General features: G+C 38.0%; 1 protein-coding gene across 1 annotated transcript in view; it reads right to left on the bottom strand.

Moving 5' to 3' along the window:
* Window positions 1-11,419, bottom strand: part of tnmd (tenomodulin) — a 75,785-nt gene extending 64,366 nt beyond the window's left edge. Inside the window, exons 1-2 of the mRNA XM_044127060.1 lie at window positions 11,255-11,419; window positions 7,512-7,646 (exon numbers count right to left, since the gene is read on the bottom strand). Coding sequence (XP_043982995.1) covers window positions 7,512-7,646; window positions 11,255-11,302 — 183 coding nt within the window. The 5' untranslated portion in view covers window positions 11,303-11,419. The remainder of the gene's footprint in view (window positions 1-7,511; window positions 7,647-11,254) is intronic.
* Window positions 11,420-16,948: the final 5,529 nt, after the last annotated feature.

Raw genomic sequence — 16,948 nt, 5'->3', positions numbered from 1 at the left:
ACAGACTGAGGGGCGAGCGTCCCACAAGGGCCAGCTGTTTAGATAAGGCCTAATATCCTCACTTGAAGCTGACACCACAAAATCCGGCTGGATTATTTCGTTTTACTCCCGCAGAAGAGCAAAAACAAACCAAAAAAGGAACCAGCAAAATGACGACATGACAGGAAGATAGAATCATATCATGATCCAATCTTGTGTCTTCCTCTGCTGTTGACATCTGGACACTGAGGGGGCTGCTGGTGTACACACGCTCCCAGCAATAAATAAACAGAGGCAGAGCCGGCCTTGGGAAGCCGCACACCTGTGACCAGCAGAAAAGCAGCGGGAGCAGCCGTGTTCATTAAAGCAGCCGCTGCTGACAGTGAGGCCTTTAAGAGGCCATCAGGAGATGCAACTCTGCAGCTACCTTGGGACCGGAGAGGGGAAGGCATCAAGGTGAGTAATGCAATTTCAACTTGAATAATGGAGCACTTTCCTCCAGTTTGACATTCATGAATTTCTCAGGCAGTTCTGCCATACAGAGGAGCAACAGCACCTGCGATCTATTCAAGGTTCCCCAGGAAAACCGGTTTACAAGATCCACAGGTTCACAATTACTCTGCACACGACTGCTGGCCCGGAGATAATCTCACCGAAAGTGGTTCATGAATTAAAAATAGAGCCGAGTGTATGAAATGTGATGTGATAATATATTTAGAAAATGTAAAATTTGGGGGCTGGAAGCTGCATTTATCACCACTGTGTTGACAATTTTAATAGCATTTTTTCCTGGTAGTGTGTGTGTGTGTGTGTGTGCGTGTGTGTGCGTGTGTGTGTTCAAAATGCCATAAAGTTTTTATGTATTTTTAAATTCATTTATCTCCTTTTACCAGAAATAATGTGAAACAAATTTGTTTTAAAAGCCACCTAATTTATAAATGTTCCACTTTTATAAAAATAATTCAGAAATGAAAAACTTTTGATGCTGATCATGATCTAGAATTTAAATTACCTCAAATGTTTTAACATGTTACAGTTTTTCTAAGATCCGTACACTTCTTTATCTGAAGCAAACTAAATGATTTGAGTAAAACTGACGTAAATTTGTCATTTTATACACACTTAATGAATTCAGTAAAAAAAAAATTAAGAAACTAAGTTGGATAAACTCAACAGAACTACTTGTTACCAATTGAAGCAATTCAATAAAGTTGGTTCAGCTAATTTCTTTTCAAGGTGCAAATCTATTCTATTCTACTCTACTCTATTTTTTTCTCTGTTGGTTTCAGTCGTCAGATTTCATTTTCACAGACTTGCTGATGTGAACTGGTAATAAAAGAGGATTAATTTACAAGCAGGAAGAATCCCCCAGTGAGACTGGAGGCCCACAACAATAATGAGCGCACAGCAAACACAGTTTTACTGTGAGCCAAAACACAATGCAGAGAATCTAATCTAGACGCTGAACTGTTTCCTCACTTTTAAAAAAAAAAAGACGCCCGTCTCGTCTTTTCCTTCATCTCTCTCTCAAACGTCCATGCAGGGGGAGAAAATGACGACAAACGATCATCCTCAGGCCTCTGCAACAACATATGTTTGCAGGTAATTAAAAGGAGTTCCCAGGCGGTTATCATGCCATATTGAAAGACAGAGAAAATTACCTTTCTGTGGTTATTTATACAAAGCTGGGAGGGGGAGGTCACGATGCTTTGGCGAACTGGAAGCAGCTGAGCGTACGCGGCAGTAGATGGGGATCAGTCTAATTGCTGAGCTACGGTCAAATCCCTGTGTAATATCTGAAAGACGTTGTAGTGTGTAGTCCGTGTACATCACTGTGATTCAGCAGCTTAACAAGTTTATGTAAATTAATCTATTAAATGAGCGTAAAAGAAAGTGCAGATGTGATTGCGAGCTGTATCTCTGGAGTTGGGAAGTAATTTCTGAAGTGGAGAACAAATTTTGTGATTGCCGTTTTTGGTGAAACAATCTCCATCGGCATTCAAAACAGCTTCTGTTTGTCTTCACCGCACCTGCAACTTCTCCCATTTGTCAGCTTAAATCTGCATCATTGACTCCAACTCAGAGCACACATTACACTGTAAACTGTTAGAATATCTCATTTTACCGAGCGCATTGGAAAAGCTTTAAATCTGACATTATTAAACTTTTTTCTTCATTTTACATTATAAACCAGCGGAGTCAAACTCATTTTTGTTTTGGGCAAAATCAAGATCAAGAATGCTCTTGAAGGGCCGGTATGTATTGATAAAACCTGTTCACAAACTGATAAAAAATAACAATGAATTCTTAAACTTAAATAAAATTATTGAACATCTTTTCAGTACCTCCAGGATTTGCATTCAAACCTCTTTACTTTGACACCCCTAAATACGTAAAATCTGAAGCAACCAGGTTCCTTTACATTGTTGTTACTAAATTATTTGTGTTTAATTTGTTCTCAGTTTAAAAACAACAGTCAAGGATCCAAATATTGGCAGAATAAAACATCAAAGTTTTTCCCAAACCTGTGTCTGAGGTTAACGTTCTTTAATTTCTATTCTAAATTTGAGAACATTTGTACTGACGTTGTTCACAAAACTGTCCATTTGTGTAGGACTTTATTGCGAGAAGAGACAGATTTTCTCATTTCTTGGCTGCTGCTTTGCCCTTTTTTAACAACATTCTTTACCAAGACTTTGGTACAGTAATCAAATTCTATTTTTTTCATATTTTCTCTTCTTTTGATCTGTTCCTAAAGGAATCCACATGCTTTTTCTTGGCAGATTGCTCAGATGGGATGATATTACAGTTGCTGTGTTGCCTTGCACCAAAAAGGTTAAATCTGATGGCTTCCTCTTGATAAGCTTACTGCAGGTGTCATTGTTTCTCTGTGATGCACTGGGGACCTGTCCAGGACGCATCATGTCTTTCTGGAGAGACTTAAACTCTCCGTTACTGTACAATAACACAGGAGAAAAGCTTTTATGTGGGCACTAAAACCACAAAATATGAGCTGAATGCAAGTCTGCATGTAACTGTGGTTAGTTTGTTTTAAAGCGAGACTTTATATTGCTGTAGCAAAACTTTTGGAATATGTTTTTGTTTATTAATAACATTCCTCAGTAAGGCAGACAGCTATATTTGTTTGTAAATATAGAGGATTCGCGCGCAATTTGACTGCAGAAAGAGCCGGATAGGCTACTGGTTGCCATGGTTACACGCATTAATCTGGCTGTTGTTAGCTAGCATGTTGTCAGTCCGCGTGCTACAACTGTTTAATACAGCGTCATAAAATAAATTATTCTACCAAATATGGTAATAAAGTTAGTGAATGAGATGCGGCTTAATGACCTGTAATCATTAAATGTGTGAATTAATAAATGATGAGAGAAAATGCTGTATATTACTAACTAGCAAGCAATTTGAACACTTTTTTTAAAAAAGGGAATTCAGATTTAGCGTGTAAAGAACAAATATAATTAAATAATGTCCTCCCAGTTGGTTCACAATTAGAGGAGAAATGAAATAAACTAAACCTTCAGAAATTAAAATTGCGGCGGATTAAAGGGGAGGTGTTGTGAGGTACAGAAACTATGTGCTAAAATAAATCCTCTGCTAACTGCTGCAGATGCTGCAAAGCTTCGTGCGGGAGTTGTGCCGTGTATAGAGGTGATTTGCGTTGGCTGTGAGTTGGAAATTATTTCATAGCCTAACTGTAAATAGTCAGAATGACGTATTCTTGCCTGCGTTCTGAAGACGACATGCGCAGTAGAGCGGCTGTTGACGCAACGTGACGCCGACTGATAATCCATATTGACACAGAAATATTCATGATTGTCGGGTCTATTATTATTAATATCAACACACTTTATTTTAACTTTATGTGGAGTGTTGTTTTTAAAGATCAATGCATGTTTGAGATATCCTTGATACACGCGCCACCTCTTTACCAAAAATAGGTTCTTAAAGAGACAGAGACCCAATGCAAGAGATCAGCTATGGCTATAGTGTGAAGACAGTTTTCTTTTAGGTTATTTTTGAGATAGATATAGGATTTTCATATAAACTGAAATTAAAAAATACTGTATTAATCTAAAGGGAAAATAAATAAGTACATTGAAGGTAAAATAGTTGCTTCATTTTGCTAAAACATGGTACAGAATCAAGCCCCATTTTTTCTTTTTAATCCTCCGGATAGTCATCTTTCAGACTTGGTTTAATCTCATATGATCACAGCTATCGTTTTGTGATGAGTGTCACAATGTTTAAAGGGAATCGTCAGTGGAGGTTCAGCTACTTGCAGCATTCACTATTATATATATCTGATCTTTATAATGTGAAAACCTAAACTCATCCTAATTTCAGTTTGTTTCCTAGCAGCAAAGAGATGAAGTAGGAAAAAAAGAAACTACCTCTGGGAGCCATGGCAACAAACAGCATGCCTACATCTCTGCACATGATTGAGAATGGTGATATAAGCTCTTTATTTATGTTAAGTTCAGGTTATCAGCGTCTCTCTGGTTTAAAACACACACACCTCCTCCAAGCAGCTTTGAATGACACACTGGCCTAATTCCTTACATGTAAAGATGCAGCTCAGGATTAGCTGCTGGATCAATAAATGCTGTATAGGTGCTGGCTGCCAAAACTGAGCAAGCGAACCATCAATCAGCTGTAGCAATCTATCTGTTAACCTTCAGGATGGCTGTGTTACATTCAACATATAAAATGCTCTGAAAAATGTTTGTTTTCTGTCATGCCAAAATGTTTTAGACCATTAAACAAGTTTTGTCAGACAAAGCTAACCCGTAGAAAGACCTAAAGAAATGTTTATATGATGGTTTCCACGCCATTCAGGTGAAAAACTAGATTCCCTAACTCTGCATTAAATTTGATCAACTATATTTTTTAAATCACTTTGACAAGCCAAACGTTGCCTGATTATTTATTGGACCTGTAAGCAACATGTCAAAAACCAACATGTTATGAATATGCATACATTCAAGAACAGATGAGAAACATTGTTATCAGAACCAATCAGTCTGGAAAGTGTGTCAAAACATTTCTAATGCTTTAGGACTCCAGAGAACCACAGTAAGATCCAATACACTGTAAAACAATTGAAGGTGGTTTAACTTGAAAATGAAAGTTCACCTGCTTCCTTGGAAATGCAATTTAAGTCAACAAGAAAATTGTTTTGGTTTTAACTCAGACAGTGAATGAAAGTTATTAAAGTTCATGAAATTGATTTAACAACAAGACAAATTGTCTAAACCAGTGGTTCCCAAAGATTTTCTTCTGCCCTCCTATGGACTACATCAAAATACCCCCAAAAATAAAAAAATAATCAACACATCGTTCAACCAGACATGAACCTATACACATAATATTGAGTATTATTTCACAATATACAAGAAGAAACTGACCTCGCCAAGTGAAAGAGCCACATTTCTCTATTATTTTTACTCACATTATCAAACTAAAATTAATACTTATTTTACTTTAGAATAATTTAAATTCTTGTTTCAAATTGCATGAAGAAAATTTCTGATCTGATAATGAATTTTATTAAACATCACAATGAATTCTGCTGACAAACATTTAGTCTGAACAGGATATTACAATAAACATTTGCCTTAATAAAACAGAAGAGTCAGATCAATGTAACACACTTCCATCTCAGGATACTGAAACATGCCACTAAGCATTCTGGGAAATAATTCCCACTCATGTCTTTTTCTTCTTTCAGTTTTTTAAAGTGCTAACCTAAAAACTCCAGTTTATTCATCTCTTTATGGTTTGATAAAGTGAATAAAACTTTAACACAGCTTACTAATATGAGTTTATCTTTCACAAACTCACAGATTTAGATTCAAAATCTACAACTGGCTAAATTTATTTGGCCTACAGAGTAGAAGATGTAGACACAACAAAATGCGGCTCAAATGTTTTTGAACAAATGAAGAAAACAAAAACTGCGTTTCCATTACAGATGTGCTCAAAATAAATTGGTGTCACTTTCACCAAGTGTGAAATTGACACCAACCAGTTATTATAAAGCTTTTTAATGTAGGGTGATGTTGGATAGCTTTTGTCCTTGTTTTCTGAAATCATCACATAATTATATATATATTTTTAATTTACTAAGGTTATCTTTCATGTTAAAATTTGTTTTGAATTCAAGTGTGAACAAAAAAAAACAAAGAAATCTGTAATATTGTTTCATAGCGCTGCACCCCAGTTTTCCCATGTTTCATGAAGTTTCCATCTGGCATACAGGTGATTTCTTTCATTATTTTTTTTGAGTGGATCCATCTTACTCTCTGATGCAGAGACCAGACAATAAGCCTCCCCCTCAAGGCCCCATTAAAGCAAAACCCAGGGTCTGCAGGTTTGATATTCATCGCCCCGGCAACCTCTGCCATCAACACATTTTGAGCCACGTGAGAATGATCACAGCTTATTAAAGTGGAAATAATGACTGCTCTGCCTCCGGCATGAAATATTTAACAAGGACAAAGGAGATGGCTCAAAGGTGATTCATATCTGTGTTGAAAGGAGGGCGCGCGGACAGCGCCGTCCTTACAGGAAGTGCATGTGACCCTTTGCTAACCTGAGCTGAGGCGGCGCTCTCTGCAGCTGAATCTTTTGCCTAACAGACGAATAAGGAGGCGGAGGATGTTGTGATTTAATGTTTATTAGCCATAACAATGATATTGGCATTAAAACAAGCAACGTCAAGGACATCACACGCCCTTCTTCTCCTCTCTTGGCATTTACTGTGCACACAAAGCAGCCTTATAAATTCAGCTCTAAAATGTCTGTGTTTCGTTTTTAGCCATCATATCAGTTTAATCATTTCTCTTTCTAACCCAGCTCAGAACCTGCAACGCATCCAATTCCTGGATGTTAGATTATTGATGTATTCTCCTTCCAACTTGGATAAATTAGCTCTTTTGGCCTCTTGGGAAAAGTCTGGGGAAAAAGGAGGAGAGCGAAAAATGTTCTCCATCAAGCACGATTGAATTGGATTTCACAAGATGAATTGCCTGGACAAGAGTTTATCCCAATTACATTGCCAAGAGGCTCCAGTCCTTCTGTGGCCACTTTGTTCAACAGCAATTAGGGCCAGCTTTTAGTTACCAGGATCCTCCATTGTGAAAAGATGTTTACATTCCAAACAGAAAGTAGATAAACGCATCAGTCCAACATTCTGAAGAAGTTAAAAGTGGTTTGTGGCCTGAGCCAAGAACTCACAAAAATTACAGATGCGACGGCCAAAACACGAGGAGGAAAACACAGCTGTTACCCGAAGCCCAGTCATCGTTTAGTCTACAGGATCAAGACATGCAGAGACCGGCCCTGGATGCTTGTGTGGCCGTCCGCTTCCCTCTCTTACTTTTTTCGTTGTCTTTGATGAGAGCTGCATGATTTGCAGATGTGGACACTCAGGTTGTCTTTCATCCATCATGAAGACCACATTTACCTCAGATCCAGCAGCAATAAGGCTCAGTTATATTTCTCAGTCTTACCTTTCCCAAGCTGGGGCCCCACAGATACATCAGACTGAAGATGCAGACGGCCAGAACCAGAAACACCACGGCCAGCACCAGAGCCACCCAGTGGTAGTTGTGAAATCTGGTCTTCCTCTGTTTTTCTGCCTCCACCTGCAAACAGCAGCGGCTTGTAAATTGTTTATACGACCATAATGTTTAAATTTTTTTTTAAATAATCAAAACATTCATGTATTTAAAGCGGAACTATTATTCAAAACTCATATGTTGTACATTTTTATTTTATACTTCCTCCTGTACTGCCAGATCGACAGTCCTCAACTTAAAAGCTGCATCATATGAACTTCTTCATGTGAGTTCGAAAACATTTCCCCGTCGTGCCTGCTGCTAGCATGTGCTTGTTCTAAATGAAAATCAGCACTTTCTTCTTTGATTTCCAATTTTGACTTCCAATGATTCTCTTCCTGCTAAAGAGCCCCCTGGTGGTTGAAAAAAAATCCACAGAAAAGTCGCACCGGGCAATAAACCGCATGGTTCAAAGTGTTGGAAAAAAATAGCGGCTTATAGTCTGAAAAATACATTAAATAAAATCAGCATGTCTGCAAATCAGCACCTTGAAGTAAGCAGATCCTGCGTTTGAAGGCATCACATTTCAGTGTTTGGTCGAACATCATGAATGCCTCTAAGGCCAGAGAGCTCTGGTTGGTTTTGTCTTGTCTGACTGAAGGACATTCCTGCAAGACTGTCCTTAACATCTGAAGTGGAGTTTTTCTCCGGCTGTAATCTTGCATCACCTTCCTGTGCAAAACTCTTATGATTGACATAAAAATTCCTGGCTTGATGGGGGATAAAAATACTGTCCCCAGTTTGTCTTATTGTTTCTATTTAGGGTTGCGTTTGATTTTAAACACATTATTTGTTTTTTTTTTATCATGCATGTGCTCCTTAAAGTTGTCCTTTTATGCACCAATCCTACCTTCACTTTAACCCAGTTTTGTGTCAGAGTTGAAAAGCTGGCTCTTTCTGCACCTTCATCCCCTTCTTTTGTTTTTACTTCCTATTATTGTGACAAAAGCAGCAAGAAATTAACCTTTTGTGTATTTGTGCATCTGTTGAAGCATTGCCCTCATCAGACTGTTCCAGCTGAAACTTGAGGCCTGAAAATAACCAGAATATTACTCCAACTTCAGTCTGTGAAAACACATTGTAAGATCTTATTTTACACGGACACCTCTGCATTTCATTTGTAGGTTCTGCATGTGGGTCACTCAAAATAAAGAGAAATATGCAATGGCTCAGACACTGAGCCAAAAGAAAAAAAATACAAACCTACTCGTGTCAAAGAAGGGTTACATTTATTAAACTTCCTTTCAGATTAAAACTCTGCCTGCTGCCAACTATTCCCCAAGCTTAAGGACACAAATTAATAAAGACAGACTTTTGTTCCAGAGGAGCTCCAGCGGGGAGAGAATGAAAACTTCTCATTCACAGTGGACCACATCTGAAGGTCTCAGAGGACAACGGAAAAGTAGATACGCTAAAAAAAGGGGGCCGAGTTCAATTAGCAAAATTGCTCTTGCTTATCTTTGTGTCTTTTAAAGTGATGATAAAGCAGCTTTGGGTTTTTTTTATTTTTATTGTAGCTGAGCTTGTTACAGTTGTTAAGCATGTTGTAGATTGGCCAGCGCATTTACATACTCTTGTTTTAATATAATGCAGTGCTTTAAAAATTCATGCTGCTTTAGTTTCTCACAGTTTGTCACTTCAGCACCACCAACACATTTTACTGGGGTTTCAGTATGAGTTGTTTCAGAACCTCTTGTTACTTTAAATCCAAATTAACCACTGCTGGCCGCACTCAGCATTTACACTCCCATGTAAAAACTGGTGCAAACAGATGCACAATTTTCAAAGATACAAACATGCATCTTTGAAAAGCAGAAGTAGAGTCTCCTGCACAACCAAAAAGAAAGCAGCAAGAGGTTTCTGGATAGTAAGTCAAAAACAAAACACAACCTTTTTTTTTCCAGCAGCCATTATACAGTGCATACTTTGGTAAAACCAGCTGATTAAACGTTGTGCAGCTCTGCATGTGTTGCTGGGTAACGGGCTGGGCTTCATTGGGGTTGCTAGGTAACAGCTAGGTAACAGCTAGGCTTTGCTGCGGTTGCTAGGGGAGGGGCAGTGCCTGCTGATTTGTGTTGTTACATTCTGAAGGTTTTGGAAATGGCTCATTTTCCAGACACCAAAATATATGAACTTATTGCCAAAAACCATCTAAGTGTTTTTTTTTTTTGTTGTTTTGTTTTTTAGCACTTGGGCTGTTCTTAGAAACTCAAACAAAAGTACAAAACATGAAAATGTCTCAACATGAACAATAAAATATATGAATGTTTCTGGCTGCAACATCACAAAATCTGAAAATGTCTAAATGAATGGTTATGTAATCCATAATTTAAAATTCAGATGTGAGGTGGAGTGGCAATTTGCCAAATGTGAAGGACAGAGATTACATTATAGAGGGCAGCCTAAAAATTTTGAACTACTGATTTTCCATTTGATGAAATCAACCTGGACACTTCCTCATTGGACGTATTTAAGACAGCTGCCAGAAATGAGAGGCACAGGATAGTAAATCCTGAGGGAATAATGAAAAACAGACATCTATGGTGGGAGCCAGAAATTCCATACTCTGAATTTCTCAGTGAGCAAAGAGGAAGAACAAAAAAATAAAAATAAATAAAAAGCAGTGGATGAAATTCACTCTCATGTGGCAGGTTGCATAAGCAGTGGAAACTTAACTGGAGGACAAACCTCTCGCTGGCTGCTCTTTGAATATCAAATGCTCAGAGGGAAAAAGGTGGGATTGAAAGACAGACTGTTGATCGGACAGAAATAAAGACAGGGATGGAGCAGTCTGAGTGCACAGCGCCCGCCAACTAGTGTTTAAAGGTTTAGGAGTTCAGAATCAGCCAGGCAATTCTTCCTGAGCTCTGGGAGGAAAAGTGCCCAGAGCCCTCCTGTTGTTATCAAGCCAAGAAAGAGCACTTTCTTAAGAAAACAACAGAAAAAAAACCCCACTCGCCCACATAGCCAACAAGCTGAGGCTGTGGTTCACCCCACCAGGCCAAGTTCATTTCCACATTTAAATTCCTGTGGTAGCTAAAACAGGCCACAGGTGGCTTCGTATTTATAACCCTTCGTATTCTTACATTTGTACTTGTAGTATTGGTGACCTTATCTTAAAGCCACAATGAAACAATTAACTTTTTTATTCACCTATATGTAGGAATAATATTGTGCTGCTACCTGTTGCTGTGTTCATAGCAAGAAAGAGAAAATAAAATCCTCTTTGAGCTTTCATTTCAAGTAGCAAGAACAGCATAAAGACCTTAAAATGGTTGAGATTAAGCAACAAAAGAGTGGAGACGAAGTTAAAAAACCCTGCAGGATTTACTAGGACAACGTATAATTCTGGGGGAAAAAACTCAAGGGATATTCTGAAAGATATAAAGTCACCAAAAACCAGACTACTGAAATATTTAAGTAGAATCTTACACTCCAGTTTCACTATTTTCTCCTTTTCTAATTTTCAAAGAACTTCTTCTGCCACCTGCCACTGCTTTAATGAGCTTTAATATTTCGAAGCTCATTAACTAAGATTCAATAAAATATACATATAAAACATCCTTTTAAGTTCTTCTTGCAGCTGATTAATCGGCTGCAGTCAAACAAATGGAAAATGAGAAAAATGTACTCACATCTTTCCACAGAAGTTGCTGACTGCTGGATTGACTGCTAGCCTCCATGATGCAAGCCCACAGGAGGAAACTTTCCGATCCTCTTAGCTGAGGAAAATACCAACGCAATGCAGGGCAAAGAGTCCTAGCTTCATTCCTCTGCTGTAATTTGGGAGAGCGCTGAAAAGGGAGGAGAGTTTGGGATGGAGTGGAATAACTGTAGGAGTTGTGATACCCATTAAGGCAAAGCAGATGTCCCTCCTTGCTCCCGTTTTAAAGGTGGTAAAAACATTTCAGACTGACAAAGTAACCCTCTGTTGAATAAATTACAAACTATAGTTGGATAATAACACTACAGTGGATAACCAGCGTCCTGATGTCCTGGAAAACACAATGATTGGGCAGAAAATAATAACAGTGGTTCTCCAAACTGTACAAAGAGCCTGGATGCTGTTGTGTAGAAAAAGGAGACCATGATAAATAATTGTTCTATTAATTCCACCTCTAAACTAAAAAAATAAGTGAATATGTTAGAGGTAAACATTTAAAGAATAGAGTGTGACTTGAACCATCTCTTGACCCCTTTTTAATATTCAGTCTCCAATTACTGAATTTCTTATTCACCCAAAATAAATTCAGCTGTCTGCCTCTTGTTGGTACCACAACTAATCGGACCTTAAACGGCAATTCAAGGAGGAAAGCTTTAACAAGTTTTATTGATTATCACAGGGAGTATCTTCTCAAAACGACCAGAGGAGTCTCAGTCGAGGAGAGAGATGAACAGTTTAGGTTTCAGAATGACTTAAATGAAGAAGGCTTTACCTGCTTGAGGTGCACTGAAGAACATCAAGTGTCAGACACGATGTTGAAAAGTTTCAAAGCTCCACGATTATCTTGTGTATTGTATCTTGGTCAAAACAAATGACTAGGGTAAGAGAGAGAGGTTCTGCACCAAAATGATCCAATAAGGAGAGTCCAACATAAAGTTTTGGAGAGGAAAGAGGCAGAGGGAAGGTCAAAAAGCAATTCAGGCCTGACCACAACAACAAAGGCTTAACACTAGAAAATGGGTCGGCTGGAAACAGGGAAGGCAAAATAGAGATAATTAACATGAGGGATGCTGAAGGAGAAATGAACAATAAAACATGGAGAAGCCTGATAGATTTGGTTTCAGTTGGTGTATTTTGCTTTCCCAGTGCACACTGTCAAACAAACCAAACATTTTCAGCCACCTGCTTACCCCCGTGCCTGTAGTGATGCTTATGTAAGGATATATGTACACCTGCCATTTTTGGTCTGCTTTAAACAGACCTGAATTAGTTTCCCCTGTTGGTCTGGATATTTTGTAGCAGCATGGAATGGCTTAGTCAGAGTTTAAGAAGAAAACCAGATGGAGAAGCTGTGGGAACACCTAAAGAGGACTGTGGACAAGAAATGTCCTGGTGTGACACATTTGAAAAACTTTGCAAGGTACAGATTAACCAAGTCAGGATATTAAGAACACATTTCTATGGCATCCGGGTGTTAATAGTTCTTCAAGCAGTTAGATGTTTTCATATTCATGCTTTTATTTTGACGTGGGTCTTTATTTTGAGGGCGTTTAATGCAGTTTCTCTTCCTTGTTCACCTTTTCCTCCAGATCTGTTGCCGCAGTCACTGACGATGTGAGTACTAGTTGTGAGGGTGCGGTGAGAGGTTGGAGAAGGAGTTAGCAATGGTGGTTAGCCACTCTAACCCAAAACAGCAGGACGCACTGTTGAAGTTTTCCACACTGTCACTTTATTGTCACTTCGTCCATGTAAAGCCAGATCTCCACGGTACTAACATTACAGTCTCATATATGAGAAAAGAAACGATAGTTCACCGCTCAGCACCTCATCATCACCGATGATCTTCTCTACACAACGTGGAAGACGAGTTCTTACTCTGTACAATAGTACAACAAAAGAAAAAGGGAATAGGCGCCCCCTTGTGGTGATACCTACTCATGTCTAGGAACTAAGCAGTATAATAACTGTTACATAGAGTTAATAGTCATGTGATATTCATGTGTTGTTTTGCTTCTCGTGTATGTTTGTAGCTTTGAAAATGACAGTTTTTACAGTTAGTATGATCGTGATTTAGCATTAAATGTAACTTTGAGCCGTTGGCCTTGAGCAGTTAACCTTTAGCCGTTTACCGTTAGCCGCTAACAGTTAGCCTTGGTCCTTTAGCCATTGGCCTGTAGCTGTTAGCTAGATTACTTTCAGATATTCTACATTGTTCAGGTTAAAACAGATAAAGGGGATTATTACTAATGTATGTTTCTGTATTAACTTGTGTTTATTTTTGCCACAATAATAAATCAAAGCTTTATTTATTGTCCTTATTTCTGTATTTTCAGAAACTGATGTAATGCATTGTTTCCTTTCAACTACCAACTACAGTCCATCACTAGTATATTATTTACAGTATTTATTTAATCTACTGATGACCAGTGTGCTTTCTGACAGAAGTCTTATTGTGTTTAATTAGAAAAAAAATCAGCAGGCAAGAATCCTCCACCATGTTACTGCACCTTTTCTTAATTTTTACATTCTTTCCACTGACAGTCTTCTTCATTTTAAGAACAATTTTCCTGGTTAAATGTCATGTTAAAGGTGGAAACAGTTTTAAAATAATTTGTTGTGGTAGAATATTTTTTATATTACAAAAGCTGGCATTTTAACAAGGGTCTACACACTTTTACAGTCCTCTTTTTTTATTGATGGGTTTAGGTGGATTGTTGCATTATTGTGTTTTCTTGGAGAGCTAAAGCAACTTCTGGCTTTTTTTTTCTCCGTTAAACCTCTGTAGTAGAGTGAACAAAACAAAAACAGAACACTAGTAGAAAGGAGCCGAATATACGGCAACAAAGAAATTTGCACTTGGTCACATAAGAGAAAAAACAAAACTAAGAATGAAGGGATTAATTCGAGGACATAGGATTATAGGTCAGCTTCAGTGAAGCTTCTATGGCACAATAAAGAAATACTAAATCTATTCATCCATCAGTAAGAACCCTCCACCCCCCACCACAAAAACCTGTATCTGTAAAAATGTAATAATAAAAAATGGTTCATTTCAAAAACGTAGCATACGATCCTCATTCTCGGTGAGTGCACTCTCACTTTCCCAAATTCCATATTGCAAGTCGGCCTGCGACGGTTCTCCTTGTGATGTGATAAAATTAAACCACTCATGCAAGTCTTTACTCAAGGGCTGCACGTACATCAGGCGCATGAACTGTAAACTGGTTTTAAAGGTTCGCACTGGAGCGGGATGAATAACACATGCAGCAACTGGAGCTAGTCAAACTTTAACAACCTCAGACCTGTGCAGCGCTCAGATACCAATCTGCCGGCCTGGAGTTATTTTCTCTCAAGCTGCAAGTGGAAATATGAGACTTGTCACATTATCATTTATTGTTGTTTAGAATTACAATATTTAGAGTGGATGAACTACAATGCAGAGTTGGTACTCTTCTGGGACGCATATTTGACAAAAAACTTTTTCATTTATTTTACAAATAAGCCTAAAATATACAGAGAAATTCCTTAAAAAGTTTTATAATTCTGAAAATAATTTAAATAATGAACGACAACAGAAGAAAATGTATATTTTAGTAGTTGGTTATATTGGATTCTCTGACAGCTTAAATTTGCTGAGTCCTGGATTTTAATAATCCAGAATATTCTTTATCCAGCCGGATCAACCATTCCCATATAACGGCTGACAGATCAGCCGAACGAGACGGAGTTTTAACCTGCAGCATCTTTTTGTTTTTGTTTCTGTCATAACTTTCAGTTGACTTCAGATTCGGATTGTTTATGGATCATGTTGAAAGGTTTTTATGCTCTGTCCTTAGGGGTAAGATGAATTATCATCCTAAAAAATGGAGTCATTAAATATACTTTTGCTGCTATGAGAACAGTGCTCAGATATTTTAAGACTGTAGTTTGACTTGAACTTTTAATTTGCAGTATTTTTTTGGAAGACAAAAAATGGAAAACAGTCCTTATCTGTTATATTTGGTTTAAGGAGCTCATTAATTTGCGGATAGGGTCACAGTTTCTGCTAATTTCTGCTTAATTAGCTTTGCCTTTAGCTGCTATTCAGTGAAAATGTCTTTACAGACACCATAAAAGATCCTCTAGATCCGCCAGTGGTACGTCCGCCACAATTTGAAAACCACAATCAGGTGTTTAGTTTTCAATGATGGTTGACTTTTCTAAGAAATTTAATTTTCTCCCACTGAATTAAGAAGATTGGCAACACTGACTTCTATTTCGGTCCATTTGTCCTCAATTTCTATAATTTCTATGTAGTTTAGCATTTAGATATAGATTTAAAATTTAGATTTGGCATTTAGCATTAATATTTAGATTGGGATTTAATATGTATATTTGCTAGAATTTGGGGAAATGTAAACATGGTGTTGTATATGTAGGATGGCATATCAGGTCCAATGTAGATAGAAGAAAAAAAAAACATTTCCTGAGTAAACCCAGAAATTTTCTTGAAAAAAACAATGAAATTTCTGTTTATAGAAAGTTTAAAAAAACTCAAGTTTTTAGATTAATTTCAGAAAGTTTCTAGGAAAGACAAGAAAAGTTCTGAGTTTCAAAAGTCAATAATCGGCCAAAAAGGGAAAAAAAAACCTCAAATTAATTTAAAACATTTTGTAGAAAAAACATGGACATTTCTGAGTTTCAAAAGTTGATTTCTTACTTTTTTTCTTCCTCCTAACAGCATAGAAGGGCTTCTTTCTAGCCCTTCTATGCTGTCGTATATATGACAGTTTTCTAAGCATCTCCATTTTAAATGTGATAAAAATGCACTAAATGCGAGAAAAATAAACTAATATCAAAAAACTGTTTGCTAACAATGTTGCATTAAAATCTTCCACTTGACGGCATCAACGTTTTCTCGCCGCATGTCAGAGCTGCACCTGTTCCTCCGTTAAAACGTACACAATGAACAATTAATTTTATCTGAGCTCATCCTGAGGGAAGGAAAGATCTGAATCAAAGAATAGCTTGTGTAAGGGTTGCCTGTTTGTACAAACCACCTGCCAGCTGACGTAAATGTTATCTGAAACGGCACACAAAGCAAAAGCTCAACTGTTTGATGAAAGCTCTGTGAAGTAATTCCAGCTTATTAAAAACACAATTTCACAACCTAAAGGTTCCACTTCACACCTGATTTGCCCGAGTGAAAACCGGCGGCTCGGTCAATATCAGCTGAGGTGGAGCATTCCAGGTAAAATTGGTCAACCTGCAAGCCTTTAGTGTGGCAGGCAACATTGGAGCACATATTAGGTCTGTCAGATCTGATAGCCGCGGGTCCTCGTCAGCTCTTTCCCATTGATATAAATCTTCACAATTACCGTGACATTTTGCTTGGGCAAATCAAGTGGTGGGTCTTTCAGGAATAGTTGTTGTGTCAGCAGCCAGTGTGGAAAGCATCCTGGGACCCTCGTTCCCCCGATAGCATTCAGCGGCAGCCGCCGGCTTTCACATCCACAGAATAGAATAAACAGCAATTTAGTCTGGAGTGTATAGCAGATACTCGCAGATTAGAGCAGGGCTTGATAGAAGCCGCCTTAGCAAAGCAGAAAGAATCACAAAATATTTACTCTCTCCTTGTCATGCCTCGGTCCCGATAGCTCCGAAAGGAATTTTTCTCTTTTGTATT

Source organism: Gambusia affinis, linkage group LG09, assembly GCF_019740435.1.
Source record: "Gambusia affinis linkage group LG09, SWU_Gaff_1.0, whole genome shotgun sequence".
Taxonomy (NCBI): domain Eukaryota; kingdom Metazoa; phylum Chordata; class Actinopteri; order Cyprinodontiformes; family Poeciliidae; genus Gambusia; species Gambusia affinis.
The sequence above is the reverse complement of the archived record's forward strand: the minus strand, read 5'-3'. Positions and strand labels throughout refer to the sequence as shown.